Source organism: Oncorhynchus gorbuscha, linkage group LG24 (genome assembly GCF_021184085.1).
Source record: "Oncorhynchus gorbuscha isolate QuinsamMale2020 ecotype Even-year linkage group LG24, OgorEven_v1.0, whole genome shotgun sequence".
NCBI classification, from domain to species: Eukaryota; Metazoa; Chordata; class Actinopteri; order Salmoniformes; family Salmonidae; genus Oncorhynchus; species Oncorhynchus gorbuscha.
This window is the reverse complement of record NC_060196.1, coordinates 21,602,664-21,627,058: the sequence shown is the minus strand read 5'-3', so window position 1 is coordinate 21,627,058 and position 24,395 is coordinate 21,602,664. Positions and strand designations below refer to the sequence as shown.

Genomic DNA, 24,395 nt, shown 5'->3' with positions numbered 1-24,395 from the left:
TGGACTGTGACGTATTCTGTCATCCATGGGGCTGGGGATATGACATTTCGAGAGAGGTCTGATCAATAAAATACACCTGGTGGCTTAATATGTACCTTAATTGAAAACTTGTTAAATCTGTCAATAAATTAGTTTTGACCTTACAAATATGTCCACCAACCTCATTCAATTCACTCACTTCCTGCCCGTGCACCAAAGTAGCGTCAATAGAAACCCCTTGTTTCCGATCATGCCTTCTTTCAGGCAACGGCTATTTCTTCGCAAACATGCCAGTGAGTACCCGAGCCTGACATAATCACACTTTTATCGTTAACATGGGGCTTTGGGTGACCGTCTTGGAGTCAGTCAATGCAAAATTAATTCGTGTTTTGACTGTTGTGTGTTTTGAGTTCTGTCGTTCCAGTCAGTGTCGAGGTATTATCATAATATTCCATATACGCGCTGATTAGTGGCGCAGTGTGATACAAGATGGCGGCGTACATATCGCAAACATGGAGATGAGTAACCTGAGAATGTAACACTAGCTACCATATGGCTGAATATACGTACAATTGCATCCACTATATTGAATGATCTCGTAGAAAGTCTAGTGCAGGTATAGCACAAATAACAGGTGACATGTATTTTATTTCCTCGAATAAGGAAAGGGAAGACCGTTGGTCAACGTTGACGATATCTAATCCAGTAAACAAAGACATCTAGGCAGTATGAGAGGTTTTAGATTGCAAATTAATTGCAATTCCTGTGAAGTATCACTCCCAGGAAGGTCCCTGTTATAATGCCATCTTCTAGTTCGTGTGCAACTCATCTGGCTGTAAGCGAAACTATCGCATGTGTTGTGTACCTATCTGACTGCATGTCGATATCATTCATGGTTTGCTCTGGATTAGGTTGTCAATTAGTTGACAAATGTTAAATGCACTGCCTTATTGTCACTTGTAGGACAATTGCTGACAAGTGACAATTGCTTATCTACTCAAACTAAATGTAATTTTCTAAGCAGTCTTGCTTGTCCACTCTATCCTGCAGCTCGCAAAAGACTTGTTGCACCCATCCCCTGAGGAGGAGAAGAGGAGCCACAAGAAGAAGCGTCTTGTCCAGAGCCCAAACTCTTACTTCATGGATGTTAAGTGCCCAGGTAGGTCCCTGTTTCCTTCATTGCATTTATGAGTTTGAATCAGCCACCTTGTCTGTTCTGAATTCAGTGGCATAATTGAGTTCAGTACTTATGACTATTTATTGCGAAGCATATTTGCTGAAATGGGGGACCTGGCAGTATTTGTCCATTTAAGATAACCCTGTTTTTGGTCCTTTTGCTACTGTGTGATCTAGTGAATACACCACAGGCACTAATGACGCTGGTCTCAGAGGATGCAGTGTGGCATGTAATTGTACTACATGTGTGCAGGACTCAACTGTGACCAGAACACTGGCATTTGCAACACTTTGACTTGGCAGTGTGACAAATCAATTTTGAATTGGTCGCTAGGGTGCCAGGGGAAAAATGTATCTGATCACATTAGTTTTTTGTTCAGATATATATATATCTATATATATCAAGATTTATTCAATCAACAATGGGTATGCAGACCAAGTATTCAAAAAAAAGTTTGGTCTAGTCTTGGTTTAATCTATGCGAAGTACAATTGTCATGTGCTGCTTGAACATTTTGTAAAGACTTTCGCAAAAAACCTTCCCAATTAAATGTTGATTGCAAAGTAGGCCTTATGATGATCAAATTTGATTGGTTACATACACATGTTTAGCATATGTTATTGCGGATGTAGTGAAATGCTTGTGTTTTTAGCTCCAACAATGCAGTAGTATCTAACAATTTCACAACAATGCACACTTCTAAAGGAATGGAATTAAGAATATATAAATATTTGGATGATGTTGGAGCGGCATAGATTAGAATAGAATACAGTATATACATATGAGATGCAAAATGTGTTCCATTATTAAAGTGGCCAGTGATTTCAAGCCTATGTATATAGGGCAGCAGCCCCTAAGGTGCTAGTGATGGCTATTTAAGTCTGAAGAGGCCGACTCTGGGATTCTGGCCTTCTAGGCAGAGTTCCTCTGTCCAGTGTCTGTTCTTTTACCCATCTTCATCATATTTTTATTGGACGGTCTGAGATGGCTTTAGAAGGCCAGCATCCCAGAGTCGCCTCTTCACTGTTGACGTTGAGACTGGTGTTTTGCGGGTACTAATTAACCTCTTGCTCCTACCTGACACGCAGGCGTCCCATCTAGACATCTGGAAATGCAAATGCGCTACGCTAAATGCTAATAGCACTCGTTAAAACTCAAACGTTCATTAAAATACACATGCGGGGTATTGAATTAAAGCTACACTCGTTGTGAATCCAGGCAATAAGTCAGATTTTTTAAATGCTTTTCGGTGAAAGCATGAGAAGCTATTATCTGATAGCATGTAACACCCCAAAAGACCCGCAGGGGACGTAAACAAAATAATTAGCATAGTCGGCGCTACACAAACCGCACAAATAAAATATAAAACATTCATGACCTTTGACCATCTTCTTTGTTGGCACTCCTAGATGTCCCATAAACATCACTATTGGGTCTTTTTTCGATTAAATCTGTCCATATATAGCCTAGATGTCGATCTATGAAGACTGTGATCAACGGAAAAAAATAGCGTTTTAGAACGTAACGTCATTTTTTAAAATTAAAAAAGTTGACGATAAACTTTCACAAAACACTTCGAAATACTTTTGTAATGCAACTTTAGGTATTAGTAAACGTTAATAAGCGATCGAATTGATCACGAGGCGACGTATATTCAATAGCTGTACGTCTGGAAATAATGTCCGGGTAAATCTCAACCAAAATATCCGGTCGGAGACCTGAAGAAATGGGCCGTCTCTTCTTCGTTTGACCAAGAAACAAAGCCTAGGCAAATGACAAGACTGTTGACATTGTGTGGAAGCTGTAGGTATTGCAACCTCGGCCCCATTTAATCTGGTTCACCTTTATCAATTGGTTGAAGTGGCGCATGGATATTATTCCATTTTCAGTGATCAGATTTTCCTGCACTTTTCGATGAAACGCACTTTCTGTTATAGTCACAGCCGTGATTTAACCAGTTTTATAAACGCCTGAGTTTTCTATCCACACATACTAATCATATGCATATACTATATTCCTGGCATGAGTAGCAGGGCGCTGAAATGTTGCACAATTTTTAACAGAATGTTCGAAAAAGTAGAGGGTCGACTTAAGAGGTTAATGAAGCTGCTAGTTGAGGACTTGTGAGTGTCTGTTTCTCAAACTAGACACTAATGTACTTGTCCTCTTGCTCAGTTGTGCACCGGGGCCTCCCACGCCTTCAATTCTGGTTAGAGCCTGTTTGTGCTGTTCTGTGAAGGGAGTAGTACATTGTTGTACAAGATCTTCAGTTTCTTGGCAATTTCTCGCTTGGAATAGACTGACGAGTTTCAGAAGAAAGTTATTTGTTTCTGGCCATTTTGAGCCTGTAATCAAACCCACAAATGCTGATGCTCCAGATACTCAACCAGTCTAAAATAGGCCAGTTTTATTGCTTCTTTAATCAGAACAACAGTTTTCAGCAGTGCTAACAATTTCAAAATGATTCTCTAATGATCAATTAGCCTTTTAAAATTATGAACTTGGATTAGCTAACACAACGTGCCATTGGGACACAGGAGTTATGGATAATGGGCCTCTGTACGTGTATGTAGATATTCCATCAGCTACAATAGTCATTTACAACATTAGTCGACATAGATCAATTTGATGTTATTTTAATGGACAAAAATGTGCTTTTCTTTCAAAAACAAGGACATTTCTAAATGACTCCAAACTTTTGAACGATAGTGTAAGTATTCTGACCCTTTAAATTGTTGAAGCGCCTTTGGCAGCCATTACAGCCTTGAGTCTTCTTGGGTATGGCACTACAAGCTTGGCACACATGTCTTTGGGGAGTTTCTCCCATTCTTCTCTGCAGATCCTCTCAAGCTCGTGTCAGGTTGGATGTGGCGCGTCGCTGCACAGCTATTTTTAGTTTTGTTCAAGTCTGCACAGCTATTTTTAGTTTTGTTCAAGTCTGGGCTCTGGTTGGGCTACTCCTGCGTTGTCTTGGTTGTGTGGTTAGGGTCGTTGTCCTGTTGAAAAGTGAACCGTTGCCCCATTCTGAGTTCCTGAGTGCTCTGGAGCAGGGTTTCATCAGTACCAAGATGGCGTGGCAGTCGGACGTCGTGTCGTGTCCCTTGTATATATCTTTTTAAAATGTATACTTATGCAAAAAAATATATTTTAAAACATTTTGAAAAACCTCAACTTCTAAATACTCTCCTGCCTCACCCAATGTAGCTATTTTTTTCTAAAGTATTTATATCTACTTTAGATCCGGGACCCTTCAACTGAAGCTATCAGTCAGCAAACCATTGCTAGCGGTCTTCAGCTAACCGGTCATCAGCTAACCTTTTAATTTTTTATCCCCGGATTCCCACCGTAAACGGAACATTTTCAGCTGGATTCTTCACAACTAGCTATCTAGCTAACCGCAACTCCGGATGATTACTCCTGGCTAGCGTTTCCACCCACTTAGCTTAAAGCTAGCCTGGCCAGAGCTCCTGTGCTACCACCGACGCATACTCCTGGGCTACAATATCCGGCCGGACCCACGACCGGTCTTTCGATGTCACCGCATGAAGAGGAATAAACACTCACCCCATCGCAACATCCCCCAAAGGCCAACTTTCTAGCCCTTGCTATCTCCTTGCTTGCTTGCTAATTCGGCCTGCTAACTGCTAGCTTGTTTAGCCCCGGTCCGCTAACTGCTATCTTGTTTAGCCCTGGCCGACTAACTGTTAGCTTGTTAGCACAGGCCTGCTAACCGTCTGAATCGCCGCATCCCAAACACTCACTGGACCCATACTTACTTTCTATCTCTTTTCGATTTTTAATTTGTTTATACCTTCCGGTAACCTGCCTCATCCAATGTGATACGGAATCGCTATTATTTTTAGAACACACTCAAGAACCTCCAGAAGCTAACCAGCTAACTAGCTACAAGCTATTTAGTCATTGTTAGCCACTCCTAGCGGCTTACCTTTTGCACAGCCAGACAGTTTAAAAAAAACCTGGATAACACTCGCCAGTCCAGCTTCCCTGCCCCATCCACCGCTGCCCCCCCTGGACACTGATCACTTGGCTACATAGCTGATGCATGCTGGACTGTCCATTAATCACGGTACTCCATTCTGCTTGTTTATGTTTTATCTGTCGGCCCCAGCCGCACTCAGGCTCTGTGTGTAGTTAATCCGACCCTCCCTGCCTAGACAACGCCATTTTACCTGCTGTTGTGCTAGCTGATTAGCTGTTGTCTCACCTACTTTTTTCGCTACTGTTTTAGCTAGCTCTCCCAATTTAACACCTGTGATTACTGTATGCCTCGCTGTATGTCTCTCTCAAATGTCAATATGCCTTGTATACTGTTGTTCAGGTTAGTTATCATTGTTTTAGTTCATAATGGAGCCCCTAGTTCCACTCTTAATACCCCTGTTACCTCCTTTATCCCACCTCCCACACATGCGGTGACCTCACCCATTACAACCAGCATGTCCAGAGATACAACCTCTCATCATCACCCAGTGCCTGGGCTTACCTCCGCTGTACCCGCACCCCACCATACCCCTGTCTGTGCATTATGCCCTGAATATATTTTACCATGCCTAGAAATCTGCTCCTTTTATTCTCTGTCCCCAACGCTCTTGGCGACCAGTTTTGATAGCCTTTAGCCTCACCCTCATACTACTCCTCCTCTGTTCCGTGGGTGATGTGGAGGTAAACCCAGGCCCTGCATGTCCCCAGGCACCCTCATTTGTTGACTTCTGTGATCGAAAAAGCCTTGGTTTCATGCATGTCAACATCAGAAGCCTCCTCCCTAAGTTTGTTTTACTCACTGCTTTAGCACACTCTGCTAACCCTGATGTCCTTGCCGTGTCTGAATCCTGGCTCAGGAAGGCCACCAAAAATTCTGAGATTTCCATACCCAACTATAACATCTTCCGTCAAGATAGAACTGCCAAAGGGGGAGGAGTTGCAGTATACTGCAGAGAGAGCCTGCAAAGTAAATGTCATACTTTCCAGGTCCATACCCAAACAGTTCGAACTACTAACTTTGAGAATTACTCTCTCCAGAAATGAGTCTCTCTCTGTTGCCGCCTGCTACCGACCCCCCCCCCCCTCAGCACCCAGCTGTGCCCTGGACAGCATTTGTGAATTGATCGCCCCCCCCATCTAGCTTCAGAGTTTGTTCTGTTAGGTGACCTAAACTGGGATATGCTTAACACCCCGGCAGTCCTACAATCTAAGCTAGATGCCCTCAATCTCAAACAAATCATCAAGGAACCCACCAGGTACAACCCTAAATCTGTAAACAAGGGCACCCTCATAGACGTCATCCTGACCACCTGGCTCTCCAAATACACCTCTGCTGTCTTCAACCAGGATCTCAGCGATCACTGCCTCATTGCCTGTATCCGCTATGGAGCCGCAGTCAAACGACCACCCCTCATCACTGTCAAACGCTCCCTAAAACACTTCTGTGAGCAGTCCTTTCTAATCGACCTGGCCCGGGTATTCTGGAAGGACATTGACCTCATCCCGTCAGTTGAAGATGCCTGGTCATTCTTTAAAAGTAACTTCCTCACCATTTTAGATAAGCATGCTCTGTTAAAAAAAAATGCAGAACTAAGAACAGATATAGCCCTTGGTTCACTCCAGACCTGACTGCCCTTGACCAGCACAAAAACATCCTGTGGCGGACTGCAATAGCATCGAATAGTCCCCACGATATGCAACTGTTCAGCGAAGTCAGGAACCAATACACTCAGTCAGTCAGGAAAGCTAAGGCCAGATTCTTCAGGCAGAAGTTTGCATCCTGTAGCTCCAACTCCAAAACGTTCTGGGACACTGAAGTCCATGGAGAACAAGAGCACCTCCTCCCAACTGCCCACTGCACTGAGGCTAGGTAACACGGTCACCATCGATAAATCCATGATTATCGAAAACTTCAACAAGCATTTCTCAACGGCTGGCCATCCCGTTCCGCCTGGCTACTCCAACCTCGGCCAACAGCCCCCCCGTCCGCAGCTACTCGCCCAAGCCTCTCCAGGTTCTCCTTTACCCAAATCCAGATAGCCGATGTTCTGAAAGAGCTGCAAAATCTGGACCCGTACAAATCAGCTGGGCTTGACAATCTGGACCCTCTATTTCTGAAACTATCCGCCGCCATTGTCGCAACCCCTATTACCAGCCTGTTCAACCTCTCTTTCATATCGTCTGAGATCCCCAAGGATTGGACCCAAACTGTTACAGACCTATATCCATCCTGCCCTGCCTAAGGTCTTCGAAAGCAAAGTCAACAAACAGGTCACTGACCATCTCTAATCCCACCGTACCTTCTCCGCTGTGCAATCTGGTTTCCGAGCCGGTCACTGGTGCACCTCAGCCACGCTCAAGGTGCTAAACGATATCATAACCGCCATCAATAAAAGACAGTACTGTGCATCCATCTTCATCGACCTTGCCAAGGCTTTCGACTCGGTCAATCACCATATTCTTATCGGCAGACTCAGTAGCCTCGGTTTTTCGGATGACTGCCTTGCCTGGTTCACCAATTACTTTGCAGACAGAGTTCAGTGTGTCAAATCGGAGGGCATGCTGTCCGGTCCTCTGGCAGTCTCTATGGGGGTGCCACAGGGTTCAATCTGGCTGACTTTTCTGTATATATCAATGATGTTGCTCTTGCTGCGGGCGATTCCCTGATCCACCTCTACGCAGATGACACCATTCTATATACTTCCGGCCCGTCCTTGGACACTGTGCTATCTAACCTCCAAACGAGCTTCAATGCCATACAACACTCCTTCTGTGGCCTCCAACTGCTCTTAAACGCTAGTAAAACCAAATGCATGGTTTTCAACCGTTCGCTGCCTGCACCCGCACGCCTGACCAGCATCACCACCCTGGATGGTTCCATCCTTGAATATGTGGACATCTATGTACCTAGGTGTCTGGCTAGACTGCAAACTCTCCTTCCAGACTCATATCAAACATCTCCAATCGAAAATCAAATCAAGAGTCGGCTTTCTATTCCGCAACAAAGCCTCCTTCACTCACGCCGCCAAACTTACCCTCGTAAAACTGACTATGCTACCGATCCTCGACTTCGGCGATGTCATCTACAAAATTGCTTCCAACACTCTACTCAGCAAACTGGATGCAGTTTATCACAGTGCCATCCGTTTTGTCACTAAAGCACCTTATACCACCCACCACTGCGACTTGTATGCTCTAGTCGGCTGGCCCTAGCTACATATTCGTCGCCAGACCCACTGGCTCCAGGTCATCTACAAGTCCATGCTAGGTAAAGCTTTATCTCAGTTCTCTGGTCACGATGGCAACACCCATCCGTAGCACGCGCTCCAGCAGGTGTATCTCACGGATCATCCCTAAAGCCAACACTTCATTTGGCCGCCTTTCGTTCCAGTTCTCTGCTGCCTGTGGCTGGAACGAATTGCAAAAATCGCTGAAGTTGGAGACTTTTATCTCCCTCACCAACTTCAAACATCTGCTATCTGAGCTGCTAAACCGATCGCTGTACATAGTCTATCGGTAAATAGCCCACACATTTTTACCTACCTCATCCCCATACTATTTTTATTTACTTTTCTGCTTTTTTGCACACCAATATCTCTACCTGTACATGACCATCTGATCATTTCACTCGTGTTAATCTGCAAAATTGTAATTATTTGCCTACCTCATGCCTTTTGCACACAATGTATATAGACTCCCCTTTTTTTTTTTTCCTACTGTGTTATTGACTTGTTAATTGTTTACTCTGTGTTGTCTGTTTACACTGCTATGTTTTATCTTGGCCAGGTTGCAGTTGCAAATGAGAACTTGTTCTCAACTAGCTTACCTGGTTAAATAAAGGCAAACTCTTGGCAAACTCCAAGTGGGCTGTTGTGCCTTTTTACTGAGGAGTGGCCAAGGCCTTCCTCCCCGGATTGCTCAGTTTGGCCTGGCGGCCAGCTCTAGGACGAGTCTTGGTTGTTCCAAACTTCCATTTTTAAGAATGATGGAGATCTTAAATGCGGCAGAACATTTTTGGTACCCTTCCGCAGATCTGTACCTCAACAATCCTGTCTTGGAGCTCTACGGACAATTCCTTTCGTCCTCATAGCTTGGTTTTTGCTCTGACGTGCACTGTCAACTGTGGGGCCTTATATAGACAGGTGTGTGCCTTTCTAAATCATGTCCAATCAATTGAATTTACCACAGGTGGACTCCCAAGTTGTAGAAAAATTAAGGATGATCAATGGAAACGGGAAGCACCTTTCGAATCTCATAGCAAAGGGTCTGAATACTTTTGTAAATTTGCAAAAATGTCTAAACCTGTTTTTGCTTTGTCATTATGGGATATTGTGTGTAGATGACGGAAAATGTTTATTTAATCAATTTTAGAATAAGGCTCTTAACTTTTTTTTTTTATTAAAAGGTTAAGGGGTCTGAATACTTTCCGAATGCACTGTAAGAGTACCTATTTCTTTAACTGCTCAACACAGAATAGCCTCATGTACGCACTCAAATCTTTTGGAGAAAATATCCATAAAATGCCACAGAATTCTAAACAAATAGTGTAGCCCACAGCCATATGGCATAGCCAGATTAGGACCTAACACAAGGACTACTCGGAGTATGCTATTCTGTTCATTTGAAATGGACTACTTTTGAAATGGGTCTAAAGAAACATGAAAATGTAGTCGATCTAAAATGATGGACTTGTGAAGGTGTAGGCAATATTACAAGGATTTATTAGACTTCTTAAAATGTAATGTTCCAAAGGTCTACATCAGTGGCTTGTACGCTGCTTGTGGAAGCCAGGAGATTCTAAATGTTTAAGTAACGGTCAATTACCATGAGACGATAAGTTATTTGCTTGACAATCACCAGCGGCTGATTGTGACCCCCACAGCCCTCGTCTAGAGCCCTGGTGTCTTAATGATTGTATTTTTGTTTCCCTCAGGATGCTACAAGATCACAACGGTGTTCAGCCACGCCCAGACTGTTGTGCTGTGTGTGGGTTGCTCCACAGTTCTGTGTCAGCCCACTGGAGGCAAAGCACGTCTCACAGAGGGTCAGTAGTCTCATTTTGTGTGGGTTCACCTGCACCCACTAGCAATTGCTAATAAACTAACTGCCGATCTGTTAGAAAATCTGAAGGCCGCACAACCCTAACCTGCAAATATAGAAAGTGCGCCCTACAGTTGGTTCCCTTGTCTTTTTTTTGCTTCGGTGGGTCGAAAAAAAAAAAAGATACCTTTTTATTCCCATGTTTCGAAAAGCATTTGGCAAGTTGGCACGTGTAAAATTAGGCCCTAAAGTTTAGGCTTATACTCTAATGCCAGATAAAAAACCTTGAGTTTTTTCCCCAATATATATATATCTGCCTATAGATATTAATCTCACAATTATACATTTATGGATTTTACTGCATTGTTTTCACTTCATTCAACCTGCCCGCCACAATCTGCCTTTCATCCACACAATATTTCATGACCTTAAAACCCGCCCGGCCCCCATATAACTGCAGGTTTGTTAAACCCGCACATCACTAGTGTGTGTGCGCCCCCTTTTATTTTCCAACTCAAGTTGGAGAGGACCGTCTCTTAAATAATTGAATGTCTCCAGCAGTTTTAGGTACAGCAGCAATGTCTTATTTATTTATGTAGTTATTGGAAGTTCGAGTTCCGACTGGAAAGTTTCACTTGAGTGGTCCTCCAAGTCGTTATTACAAGTGGGGAACAGAAATGTTACCCGAGTTGTGACGTTTCATCCCTGACCTCGCACCCTTTCTACCAAAAGATGACGACAAAGTAGTTTTTTTTACAAACTTATTAATGTGGATAATGTAGCTAGTTTGAACATTGTCAATGTTAAGCAAGCTAGCTAACTGTATTATTAGCAACGTTAGCTAGCTTGAATCGTATTGGTTGAAGAATTTCTGACTTCAAAAGCACTTTAACACGATAATTAAAAAAATGTATATTAGATGACATTTTTTGAACTTTAATACCCCCTTTATTTCGTCATATCCAATTGGTAGTTTTGTCCCATCACTGCAACTTCACGGACTCGGGAGAGGCGAAGGTTGAGAGCCATGCGTCCTCCGAAACACGACCCTGCCAAGCCGCATTGCTTCTTGACACATTGCTCGCTTAACCCGGAAGCCAACCGCACCAACCCTCCTCTAACCCGGATGGCGCTGGGCCAATTGTGCACCGCCTCGTGGGTCTAGGTTCACGGCTGGCTGTGACACAGCCTGGGATCGAACCCGGGTCTGTAGTGACTCCTCAGACCGCTGCCCCACTCGTGAGGCCCAGCACCTGAACACAATCATGTCGAACTATTCCATTCAAACATTGCGTAACCTTACTATAGACTTAGAAGATTTGAAATGATTGTTTTGGCAGTGAAAGCTTTAGTGCCATTCAATCTGACAGTTTAGCACTAGGTGCTATAAATGTTCATTTGGTTTCACATTGCTCCCCGCAACTCTCCTCAGATTCTTAGTGGCCTGACTCTGTCATTTTCTCTTTCCTTCAGGGTGCTCATTCAGGAGGAAGCAGCATTAGTTGTACTTCTGATGCTCCTGTAAAAATGTAAGAGTGGAGGGGTTGGACATGTTGATTTCAGCAGCTCCAGCCTCGATACTGCACCCAAGAAAGATTGATCCAGAAGTGCTCATGACGCCTGGACACCAGATGGGATTACTCATTCAATGTGATAGTCCACTTTGTTGCAGTAACTGAACTCTTCAACCAATCTTTTTTAATACAATTGTTTTGTCTAAAGAATGGGTGGTTTGTACTTTTTTGTTTCCTTTTCAATATTTGCCTAAATTGGGATTGAAATGTTTTTATCTACATCAGTTGGGTAATTCACGTGAAATTTTTATACATGTCTGTAGCAAATTGTCTTACAAAACCATGATGTGTTTGCAAAAATCAACTAAGGTCAACATTTTTGGCAAAGTGTCTTATTTTAAATTGTACGTTCTCGCCTGAATTTTGTACATTTTCAGTTTTCATTACCTTTTTCGGATTAACTTCTCGAGTCATTTAATACAATTTTACTTTAGAAAAACGTAATTTCTTTGAATAAAACCTGTAGTTTGTCCATAAAGAACAACGATAAACTATAAGTATACATTAAACGATAATATCATGTCTGTCAACATGCATCTCACTTTGGAGTTTTTACAGGAAGTTTAAAATCAGTTAAGTGTTTATTCACATATGATGCATGATCAAGAGGTGTAGTCCTTAGATGAGCACAAGTACATGTATTTGCTTGGACGCCTTCAGAATGAGGTTCTTCTCAAACAATCCCTTTAACCAACTTGGCCTTCTCAATACTGAAACGGCAAGAAAAGATCCAATTAGGAAAGAGTGATGTGAATTTCATTGTGTAATTTAAATTTCGATATTTGTATTTTCAGTTTAATTCTGGCTTTTTCACAGGGGGGGCAATGTTCTCTCGGAAATGGATTTGTTTACTTCTATTGGACAAACTGTTGCGGTAATGAGAATGTTGTGGAAATTGTCAACTGCAAAATCTGATAAAGGAAATGGGCAAGTACAGATCCTAATCTCAGTGACCAATGACAATTTTGTGAAATTACACTTGATCATTTTAGGTGTCAAATGTTAGTTTTGTGGTGATTACCCAGTTGGGCTATTTGCATACTTTTCATAGCCAGTTACAATTTGGTGAGTGAATTTAAAGAAAATATCAACTAACAATTTGTCATGGGCTACTTAAACATTTAACATTTAAGTCATTTAGCAGACGCTCTTATCCAGAGCGACTTACAAATTGGTGCATTCACCTTATGACATCCAGTGGAACAGTCACTTTACAATAGTGCATCTAAGGGAAGCTCCACCACTTTTCATTATCCAGCACAAGTGTCAATGTGAAAATGGCACATTTCTAAGTTTTGTAGAAATAAATGCCAAGTTCTATCTGATTAAATCAAACGTTAAGCCATTTTAAGAACTGATTTTCCAACTATACGATTTGTGGTGAAGTGGGGAGCAAGAAAACACCCTCCCTTGGGCTAGAAACTCATTGCAATGTTTTGAAAATAACGTTGTACTTTTAAGGTGTAAGACAACATGACGTGTCTGAGCTCTAGAAAGATGCCAGAGTTTCCGACTTGGAATTCTGAGTTTGCTGACCGTTTAAAATGACCCAGTCTGATTTCCCCGTTCGTTTGAAAGCGGCATCTATCTTGCCCCGTTTTTTAAAGACAAGAAATGCGCTGTTTTTACACGTGGACACTGGTTTGGTGCTGGAGAGTTTTGAATACTGGTGGAATTGCCCTTTAAGTTGAACCATTTTACACCAAAATAAGACTTGTCTGACAAAGTGCATATAACTTGATTTACAGTGTTAGAAATAATTATACAATTTTCAGTAAAAAGCAGATATTTGGAGATGATACAGAAACGTAATTTCACAGTAAGTGAAAGGTAAAACTGAATACATTTTTCATAATTACAATTATGAAGCTCTGGAAAAATATATTTACAACTTATTAGTAGACACTCCGTGCACATGCTGGCTAACAAAACAATATACACTTGGATTGTTATTCGGATAATGTTGCAATCAAGAGTAGTGTTTTTTGTTGAAATATTTCCAAAATGGGTGAAATATGCATTCTACATTTATTCCATCCATTTTATTGCTTTATTTAGTTACTCTTATGAAATTGCATACATTTTTTTTCACCATGTTCCATGTTACACCCATAAAATGGTATGTAGCCCAGGGATGCAAACGAGTCACCTTTTGGCGAAATTCGCCGTTTTGAATAAAAAATAGGTGACCTATGTGGTTCGTGTATATCCGATAAAGTTTGGTCGGGTGGGGGAGCTTTGGATGACTACTGGTTGTAAGCGAACTAGTGATGCGCGTTTGGAGCAATACTGTGTATCCAAGGCTCAGCCAAGCGTTCACATGCAGCGCGCGACTGAAAAGATTGGCTAGTTACAGCATCAGCGCGCTCTGGAAAGACCGCGGTAGAGTTGAAAGGCAGTTAATTTACAACAGCCCGTCCCCTGAACGATAGATGAGGTAGGTGAGAAACCTGACCACAATAATGTCTGTCTCTAAGGCTCAACCAAGCGTTCACGTAACAATGCAGCACGCGACTGAAGAGATGGCTAGTTATAACAGCGCGCTCTGAAAGACCGCGGGAGAGTGGAAAGGCAGTTTACCAGTTAACTTACAACAGCTCGTCCCCTGAACGATAGCTAAGAGGTAGTTGAGACGGTGATGAAGCATACTTCATGAGCTGTAACCGAAAACAACTGGTATTTGGAAAGTTTGAGTTGAGGGAGAAAGTGTGGTGGAACAAATATTGTTAACATTGTTAAGTATCTTGCTAGCTTCATGGTGTGAAAATAGCTAACGTTACATCAGATGAGCTAACGTTAGTAACCAAACCAATTCGCTATAATATTAACTGGTAACATTATACGACTGCTTGCCGTTCCTCAAGTTATAACGTGTTAGTTGCTTACTGGACCCCGACAATCTGTGTGACACGCTAACTACTAAAGTGATCTGTGAACTAATGTTTTCTCTTTACAGTATGTGATTACTTTTCAGAATAAGATAATTAGGTGAAAATGAGACGTTGCTTGTTAAACAAGTGTAGCTGGAGCTGGGCCTGGCTTAAACTGGAAGCCACTATAAAGGTGAAAGAAACACCACACACTTTCCCTCTTTCTCACGTTTTCAATATAGTTGATAAAAAGGGTTATGCCAGGTGTACTCTGCCTGAAAGAGATCAGTTATGCCAACAAAGGGTATAATGCTCTACTGTAACATTGTAGAAGAAATGTCCACAGGCAGAACGTGTACAATGCAGTGTAGCCCAAATATATTGCTTTTAATGTTTTGGATTTGATAGTAAAGTGTGTGAGGGGGGATTATTACATGTTTTACTCAGTGAACGTTATTTTTTTGCACACATGTAGCCTTGTGCCTGTTTGTTTCATTCTATTTCTACATAAATATGTTTTTTCCCCAAGTGAAATATTTAGATGTGTGTTTGTGGTCACAAGCGTTCTGTTATAAAGGCTTTCATGGCTAACTGCAATATTAGTGTGTTGTTTTTCTCAAGTGTAATTTGCAGTAAAGTCTAGGCAACAAATAACATTTGTTTAGTTGTTAGGTTCACATTAACCACTATTTTACACACAGACTGATCATTTAGATCATATTCTTTATTTAATTAGTTAGAACCTGCATTTTAACTTTTAAAAAAAAATGTTACCATTTTGGGCCCTCACCAGTTTGCATCCCTGATGTAGCCTTATTTCCTGCCTAAAATTAATCTAATTTCATTCTAGCCTGACCTAAATCCCACAATTATCCTGATCCCAACTGTTCCTCATCACTCTCTACCTCTTCCTGTGATGATGCACAACTCATACCTGCCATTTTCTTGCTATCTTACCTATTCTGTCCTCCCATTCTCCGTGTCTGCCTGCTCTTCCCTCTCCCTTAGCAGGTGGCGGATGCAAGAGTTCTGTGTGGAGAGGGTACTGGAGAGGAGGGGTATCAGGGTCCTGAAGCCTTCTCTCAGCTCCTCCACATTCTGCTGCAGACTGTTTATGTGTGTTTCCAGGTCCCCTCGTAATCCACTCACCTCGGACAGCATGTCATACATCAGATTCTGCATCTACATGGGAAAGAGGTGCAGAGTGGTCCAAGAATGAGGGGACAATGAGAACATTTAGAAAGTTGATTGCTACTTTCTCTAGAATATTGGTTGCAACAGTAGCGGGTGAACCTATGGGGTGACTGCCCGTCCCACCTTGCAGAGATCCACAAGCGTGTTGGCCTGGTCAGCCAACTTCCTCCTCTCCATCTTCACATCACGCAGCCTGGGGAGAAGATATTTAACATTCAGAAATAATCACAGGACAGGTACAACAAATTTAAAATATAATTCATGATGACCAGAGAATGACCATTTCTATATTACAGTTGTTCTATATTCCAGTTGGGGTTTCACAAGTTCTAGAGTTGTAACACCTGGGCATGTGATGTAATGTGTGACCATATCGATATCTCAGGGGAATATCTAAGCTGATTGGTGGGTTACTTGGGGAAGTGTGTTCTGATTGGTGCCTTACTTGTGGATGGCGAGTAGCAGCTTCCTCTGGTGCATGCGTACTCTGCAGTGGTCTCTCTTCCTGGCAAGCTTGGTGTGTTTGTAGATCATCCAAGTCTCTCTCAGTACATTTGCTGCAGCAATTTTTATCTGGAAGAGAATAATTGTTTCCTCGTCCAACACTGTTTTCTATGGATGCGTCCCAAATGGCTCCATATTCCCTACGTAGTGTATTACTTTAGATCGGTGCACTGTTATATAGGGAACAGGGTGCCATGATTCATACAACTACAGGCCACCATTGACTGTATCTCACATCACATGTTAAGTCAAGGTTCCAAAGACCACTATTGAATACATTCACATGTTAAATCAGGTGAGTTTTACCCCTTTTGTAAAGTGGGAGTCCATCATGAAGTTGTGGACATGTTTCTCTGCCCTAGTCAGCTCCAGTTTCCTGGCAACCACAGCAACCACCAGCACTGTGCAACCAGCCCCCTGTGTATGTGTGTTTGTGCGCACGTGTGTGAAAGAGAAATAAACAAAGGTTAAAGGCCCAGTGCAGTCAAATATATGTGCATATTAGGAGGTTGGAATAATACTGTGAAATTATGATACTGCCTTCACTGGAGTAACACATTTTCTCTGGACCTCTGCAAGGTCTATGCGGCTACATGCCTATTGAATCGATGATAGGCTTTCTGTGGTGCCTGGGCATGTATAGCATTGCTTTAGCTCGTTGATAAATGTTTATTGGTTGGCCTATTTGGTCATAATTTCACAATGTTAGACTGCTGGCTGGTGGCAATAATTGAATTACTTATTCAGTAATTCAAGTTGTAAATTCAATATATCTTCAATGCAACAGTATACTAATCAGCTACCAATTCATTTTTTCCCTTTTTAAAAATATACACCCACCGTCCTGTATAGGCTACCTGAACCTGCATGACATAAGCCGTCCTTGCGCTTTCTCCGAGCTTGGATAAAGTTATTGTGCGTAAAACCAGTCTTAATGCCAAATAATAGTCAGTCCACCTTCAAAACACTAGTTTACTAGGGAGTGTTTAATTCTGCAGTGTAATAGCTATACCTATATACTGTATTTAGCTTCCAAGATATATCAGAGATAAGGGACTGTTGATATTGCAATCACACAACTCAACGCCGGTTCACCAGTATAAACAAAATCGCAGAACACTTATTTTGTTCAAGCCCTCAAAAACCACTCAAGATGATAATCTTCTGATGACCAGGTGGCGAATCGCATCTCTGCATGTCTGGCAGACATATCAGTGTGGATGACGGATCACCACCTCAAGCTGAACCTCGGCAAGACGGAGCTGCTCTTCCTCCCGGGGAAGGACTGCCCGTTCCATGATCTCGCCATCACGGTTGACAACTCCATTGTGTCCTCCTCCCAGAGCGCTAAGAACCTTGGCGTGATCCTGGACAACACCCTGTCGTTCTCAACTAACATCAAGGCGGTGGCCCGTTCCTGTAGGTTCATGCTCTACAACATCCGCAGAGTACGACCCTGCCTCACACAGGAAGCGGCGCAGGTCCTAATCCAGGCACTTGTTATCTCCCGTCTGGATTACTGCAACTCGCTGTTGGCTGGGCTCCCTGCCTGTGCCATTAAACCCCTACAACTCATCCAGAATGCCGCAGCCCGTCTGGTGTTCAACCTTCCCAAGTTCTCTCACGTCACCCCGCTCCTCCGCTCTCTCCACTGGCTTCCAGTTGAAGCTCGCATCCGCTACAAGACCATGGTGCTTGCCTACGGAGCTGTGAGGGGAACGGCACCTCAGTACCTCCTGGCTCTGATCAGGCCCTACACCCAAACAAGGGCACTGCGTTCATCCACCTCTGGCCTGCTCGCCTCCCTACCACTGAGGAAGTACAGCTCCCGCTCAGCCCAGTCAAAACTGTTCGCTGCTCTGGCCCCCCAATGGTAGAACAAACTCCCTCACGACGCCAGGACAGCGGAGTCAATCACCACCTTCCGGAGACACCTGAAACCCCACCTCTTTAAGGAATACCTAGGATAGGATAAGTAATCCCTCTCACCCCCCCCCTTTAAGATTTAGATGCACTATTGTAAAGTGACTGTTCCACTGGATGTCATAAGGTGAATGCACCAATTTGGATAAGAGCGTCTGCTAAATGACTTAAATGTAATGTAAATGTAATCTGTTTGTATCCACCAATTTATTGGCTGTCCAGTATCCAGATGATCTGTCCCCAGAGCTTCCTATACAGTTATTCTCTTTCCGTAACGTGTTGAGGCCGGCAATTAAGGAGAATGAGAGGCTAAATGAAAGATTTTGCAGAACTGCTGTATTTGAATCAGCATTTGCTTTCTGCCCAGTTTCCCTAATGTTGTTACGGCAATCAGGCTGTTATACCATCCCTGTAACTGTCGCTTCTAAACTAGAACTCTTAAAGAACTACCTAAGAAGCATTAGGCTCTCGGTCTGATATGCGCTTTTGAATCAGAGTAAGCTCCCCTAATTGCATTGGCGCTGTCGTATCCTTGACCAAGGAATTTGTTCCCCTTATACTTTTTCTGTCCTGAGGAACTTTTTCAGTCACATTCCTGAAGCCCAAGAAACAAACAATTAGCTTCCTCCTAGTACATATGGAAATTGAAAAGGTTTATGAATAACTTTTGAGGGTTACTGTCAAAATTAGTTATTAAATAAAAAAGACTGATGACAGAGCTGTTTGAAAAGACAGCCTGAAATTTCAACCTGCTTTGGTGGGATGGACTTTTGGCCTGCCTGGTGAATTAGTTAATAGACCAATACAAACAGAGTTCTAAAACGCTCTGCCAATGACAGCTAGTTATCAGTTTCCCCCTCTCCTAAAAAGCTATTTTTGACCATTTTAATTGAAAACAATCACAGTAAGGTACTTAATTGTTACACAGAAATGATTTGATATTGAGATAAAAATGGCTGCATTGGAAAAGAAGACTGTGCTAATGACCACAATTACAGTGCTTTCAGAAAGTATTGACACCCCTTGATTTTTTTCACATTTTGTTGTTACAGCCTGAATTTTAAATGAAATAAATTGACATTTTGTATCATTAACCTACACACAATACCCCATAATGTCAAAGTGGAATTCTGTTTTTAGAAATGTTTAAAAAGTAATACAAAATGAAAAGCTTTAATGTCTTGAGTCAACTTTGTTATGGCAAACGTAAATAAGTTCAGGAGTAAAAATGTACTCATAGTGTTTTAATGACTACCTCATGACTACCTCATCTCTCACTGAGTCAAGCAGTGAATTTCAAACACAGATTCAACCACAAAGACAAGGGAGGTTTTCCAGTGCTTCGCAAAGAAGGGCACCTATTAGTAGATGGGTAAAAAAGACAAAAGCAGACATTAAATATCCCTTTGAGCATGGTGAAATGATTAAATAAACTTTTGATGGTGTATCAATACACCCAGTCACTACAAAAATACTTCCTAACTCAATTGCCGGAGAGGAAGGAAACCGCTTAGGGATTTCACCATGAGGCCAATGGTGACTTTAAAACAGTTACAGAGGATGGAGCAACAACATTGTACTTACTCCACAACACTAACCTAAATGACAGCATTAAAAGAAGGAAGCTTGTACAGAATAAAAAATATTCCAAAACATGCATCCTGCTTGCAATAAGGCACTAAAGTAAAACAGCAAAATACGTGGCAAAGAAATTAACTTTATGTCCTGAATCCAAAGTGTTATGTTTCAAGCATGGTGGTGGCTATATCATGTTATGGGTGTGGTTGTCATCGGCAAGGACTAGGGAGTTTTTTTAGGATAAAAAGAAACGGAATAGAGCTAAGTAAAGGCAAAATCCTAGAGGAAAACCTGCTTCAGTCTGCTTTCCAACAGACACTGGGAGACAAATGCACCTTTCAGCAGGACAATAACCTAAAACACATGGCCAAATATACACTGGAGTTGCATACCAGTACAACATTGAATGTTCCTGAGTGGCCTAATTACAGGTTTGACTAAAAAGACTTGATCATTGCTAGATGCCATTTTCAACAACTAACTTGGCCAGGTGAGACCTGTCATTCAGGATACACCTGTTTAGCTATAGGTTTGTTGCCTGTTTTGCATGTTATATTGGCATTAATTTGTGTCACATGTAAGTTTGCAAACAATGTAAAAACAAATTTATTGAGTGAATAAAGTTGCATACAAACTTGGTTTCTTACTTGCTTTCTTGAGTAAGGCAGTTCCAAAATGCAGGTTTTTCAGCCTAGCTCAGAGCTTTCTGTGGTGGAGGGGCAGCCAGCGGAAAATACAGACCATAGGCGTTGGTAATCTTCTTTAGTTGCACTGTGATTGGTTCAGTGTTTGGTAACTCATGGGGACACTACGTCACTGCAGAATCTACAGGGAGAGCTTGGCAGTTCAAGCCCCCTTGGGTGCTGCCATAGAAGTGTCCATCCAAGAACGTTAAAGGTTGTTGGCCACAGATAAAATTATGCAAAATCACTTTATGTCTATACATAGCTGTCGACAATCTCCTGGCAAATCTTTTTAAATCCTTGTCATATGAAGAGAAATTCTAAAACGTATCAATGCTCAACTGCCATTGGACATAAACATTACACAACAATCATTATTTTGCTTCCTCTGCCTGTTATTCAGTGGAGAGGGTGTGTGGTCCAAATCTGGGTTTAAAGATTTAAAACATATGTCTGATAGTGTCTCTTTTCCAAGTTTAAAAGGATAAACATTCACACGCAACACCATGGGCCAGAAAAGGTTGAATCCATTGGCCATGCTGTCAATCCAGCATGACTTCTGCCGCGATCAAAACAACTGGAAACAAGGAACTAGGAAATCTCAGACTTAGTGGGTTTAAGGTAACTGGGACTCGGGAAAAAACTCTGACTGGGAAAATACATTTTCAACGGTCATCCAACTCGGAATTCCAATTTTGGAACTTGGGCCTCTTTCTAGTAAGATCACTAACGTCATGATTCAACCTTGTTTTTTTGCAGAGTTCCCAGTTGTCTTGAAAGCACCATAAATCCAGAGAATGACAGATTTTGATGCCAAAATTTGCCCACAAGAAGGACCGCCGTGCCACCTTCCTGTTCAAGTGAGCACACCACAACAATGGTGAGTCCAAAAATGTATTGTATGCTGCTGCATAAACAATGTACTATGCCAGAGAGACAGTGGGGCAAAAAAGTATTTAGTCAGCCACCAATTGGGCAAGTTCTCCCACTTAAAAAGATGAGAGGCCTGTAATTTTCATCATAGGTACACTTCAACTATGACAATTTTTTTTAAACATTTTTAATTTTACCTTTATTTAACCAGGCAAGTCAGTTAAGAACATATTCTTATTTTCAATGACGGCCTGGGAACAGTGGGTTAACTGCCTGTTCAGGGGCAGAACGACAGATTTGTACCTTGTCAGCTCGGGGGTTTGAACTCACAACCTTCCGGTTACTACTCCAACGCTCTAACCACTAGGCTACGCTGCCGCCCCAAATGAAAAGAAAATCACATTGTACGATTTTTTAATGAATTTATTTGCAAATTATGGTGGAAAATAAGTATTTGGCCAATAACTTCATGCGGCTGCAGGGGCAATATTGAGTAGCTTGGATGAAAAGGTGCCCATTGTATATGGCCAGCTCCTCAGTCTCAGTTGCTAATATATGCATATTATTAGTAGTATTGGATAGAAAACACTCTAAATTTTCCAAAACTGTCAAAATATTGTCTGTGAGTATGACAGAACTGATAAAGCAGGCGAAACCCTGAGGAAAATCAAAACAGGAAGTGGCTTCTATTTTGAAAACTCCATGTTCCATAGCCTCCCTTTGCTGGATTTAAAGGGATATGAACCAGATTCATTTTCCTATCACTTCCTCAAGGTGTCAACAGTCTTCAGACATAGTTTCAGGCTTCTATTTTGAAAAATGAGCCCGAACGATAACATCGCGTCAAGTGGTCACATGAGTTTTGCTCGCGCAACAGAGTTTGGATAGGTATTGCTTTTCCCTGTCCTACTGTGAAAGACATTTGCGGTTGATATATTATCGAATATATATTTTTAAAACAACCTGAAGATTGATTATAAAAAACGTTTGACATGTTTCTGTGGACATTATGGAAACTATTTGGAATTTTCGTCTGCGTTGTCGGACCGCTCTTTACTGTGGATTTCTGAACATAACGTGACAAACGAACGGAGGTATTTTGGACATTAAATAATCCTTATGGAACAAAAGGAACATTTGTTGTGTAACTGGGAGTCTCGTGAGTGAAAACATCCGAAGATCATCAAAGGTAAACGATTAATTTGATTGCTTTTCTGAATTTCGTGACCAAGCCTCCTGATTCTAAGTGTATTTAATGTTTTGTTGTGCGATTGATAAACTTACACAAATGCTTGGATTGCTTTCGCTGTAAAGCATAATTTAAAAATCTGACACGACAGGTGGATTAACAAAAGGCTAAACTGTGTTTTCCTACATTGCACTTGTGTTTTCATTAATATAAATATTTGTAGTAATATTTATTGAATGTAGCGGCTATGCTATTCAGCGGTTGTTGATGACACTTATACATATAGGGGGATTGCAGCCATAACAAGATAACAAAAGTTTATCTCAATACTTTGTTATATACCCTTTGTTGGCAATGACAGAGGTCAAACGTTTTCTGTAAGTCTTCAAGGTTTTCACACACTGTTGCTGGTATTTTGGCCCATTCCTCCATGCAGATCTCCTCTAGAGCATGTTTTGGGGCTGTTGCTGGGCAACACAAACTTTTAACTTCCTCCAAAGATTTTCTATGGGGTTGAGATCTGGAGACTGGCTAGGCCACTCCAGGACCTTGAAATGCTTCTTACGAAGCCACTCCTTCGTTGCCCGGGCGGTGTGTTTGGGATCATTGTCATGCTGAAAGACCTAGCCACGTTTAATCTTCAATGCCCTTGCTGATGGAAGGAGGTTTTCACTCAAAAATCTCACGATACATGGCCCCATTCATTCTTTCCTTTACACGGATCAGTCGTCCTGGTCCCTTTGCAGAAAAAGCGTGATGTTTCCACCCCCATGTTTCACAGTAGGTATGGTGTTCTTTGGATGCAACTCAGCATTCTTTGTCCTCCAAACACGACGAGTTGAGTTTTTACCAAAAAGTTATATTTTGGTTTCATCTGACCATATGACATTCTCCCAATCTTCTTCTGGATCATCCAAATGCTCTCTAGCAAACTTCAGACGGGCCTGGACATGTACTGGCTTAAGCAGGGGGACACGTCTGGCACTGCAGGATTTGAGTCCCTGGCGGCGTAGTGTGTTACTGATGGTAGGCTTTGTTACTTTGGTCCCAACTCTCTGCAGGTCATTCACTAGGTCCCCCCGTGTGGTTCTGGGATTTTTGCTCACCGTTCTTGTGATCATTTTGACCCCACGGGGTGAGATCTTGCGTGGAGCCCCAGATCGAGGAAGATTATCAGTGGTCTTGTGTCTTCCATTTCCTAATAATTGCTCCCACAGTTGATTTCTTCAAACCAAGCTGCTTACCTATTGCAGATTCAGTCTTCCCAGCCTGGTGCAGGTCTACAATTTTGTTTCTGGTGTTCTTTTACTGCTCTCTGGTCTTGGCCATAGTGGAGTTTGGAGTGTGACTGTTTCAGGTTGTGGACAGGTGTCTTTTACACTGATAACAAGTTCAAACAGGTGCCATTAATACAGGTAACGAGTGGAGGACAGAGGAGCCTCTTAAAGAAGACGTTACAGGTCTGTGAGAGCCAGAAATCTTGCTTGTTTGTAGGTGACCAAATATTTATTTTCCACCATAATTTGCAAATAAATTCATAAAAAATCCTACAATGTGATTTTCAGGATTTTTTTTCTCATTTTGTCTGTCATAGTTGAAGTGTACCTATGATGACAATTACAGGCCTCTCTCATATTTTTAAGTGGGAGAACTTGCACAATTGGTGGCTGACTAAATACATTTTTGCCCCACTGTACGTATACTGTAGCTAAGAAAGTAATACTAAGTGTATGTTGTGTAGTAAGCTGTTAGTAGTCTATGTGCCTCACCCTAATAATTTGGTCCCTTTCCCTCTCAGAACTGACTTCGTGGT

The 24,395-nt window shown here is 42.0% G+C and overlaps 2 protein-coding genes across 2 annotated transcripts in view; one reads left to right on the top strand and one right to left on the bottom strand.

Moving 5' to 3' along the window:
- The window catches only part of LOC124012170 (small conductance calcium-activated potassium channel protein 3-like), a 46,093-nt gene that overhangs the window by 4,030 nt on the left and 17,668 nt on the right, over nucleotides 1–24,395 (bottom strand). Inside the window, exons 6-9 of the mRNA XM_046325647.1 lie at nucleotides 16,643–16,753; nucleotides 16,278–16,405; nucleotides 15,956–16,025; nucleotides 15,596–15,820 (exon numbers count right to left, since the gene is read on the bottom strand). Coding sequence (XP_046181603.1) covers nucleotides 15,596–15,820; nucleotides 15,956–16,025; nucleotides 16,278–16,405; nucleotides 16,643–16,753 — 534 coding nt within the window. The remainder of the gene's footprint in view (nucleotides 1–15,595; nucleotides 15,821–15,955; nucleotides 16,026–16,277; nucleotides 16,406–16,642; nucleotides 16,754–24,395) is intronic.
- On the top strand, nucleotides 176–12,712 carry LOC124012171 (40S ribosomal protein S27). The gene is made up of 4 exons (XM_046325648.1): nucleotides 176–272; nucleotides 1,030–1,138; nucleotides 10,088–10,198; nucleotides 11,668–12,712. Exons 1-4 carry the CDS (start codon nucleotides 267–269, stop codon nucleotides 11,694–11,696), a joined length of 255 nt encoding a protein of 84 aa, XP_046181604.1. The 5' UTR covers nucleotides 176–266; the 3' UTR covers nucleotides 11,697–12,712.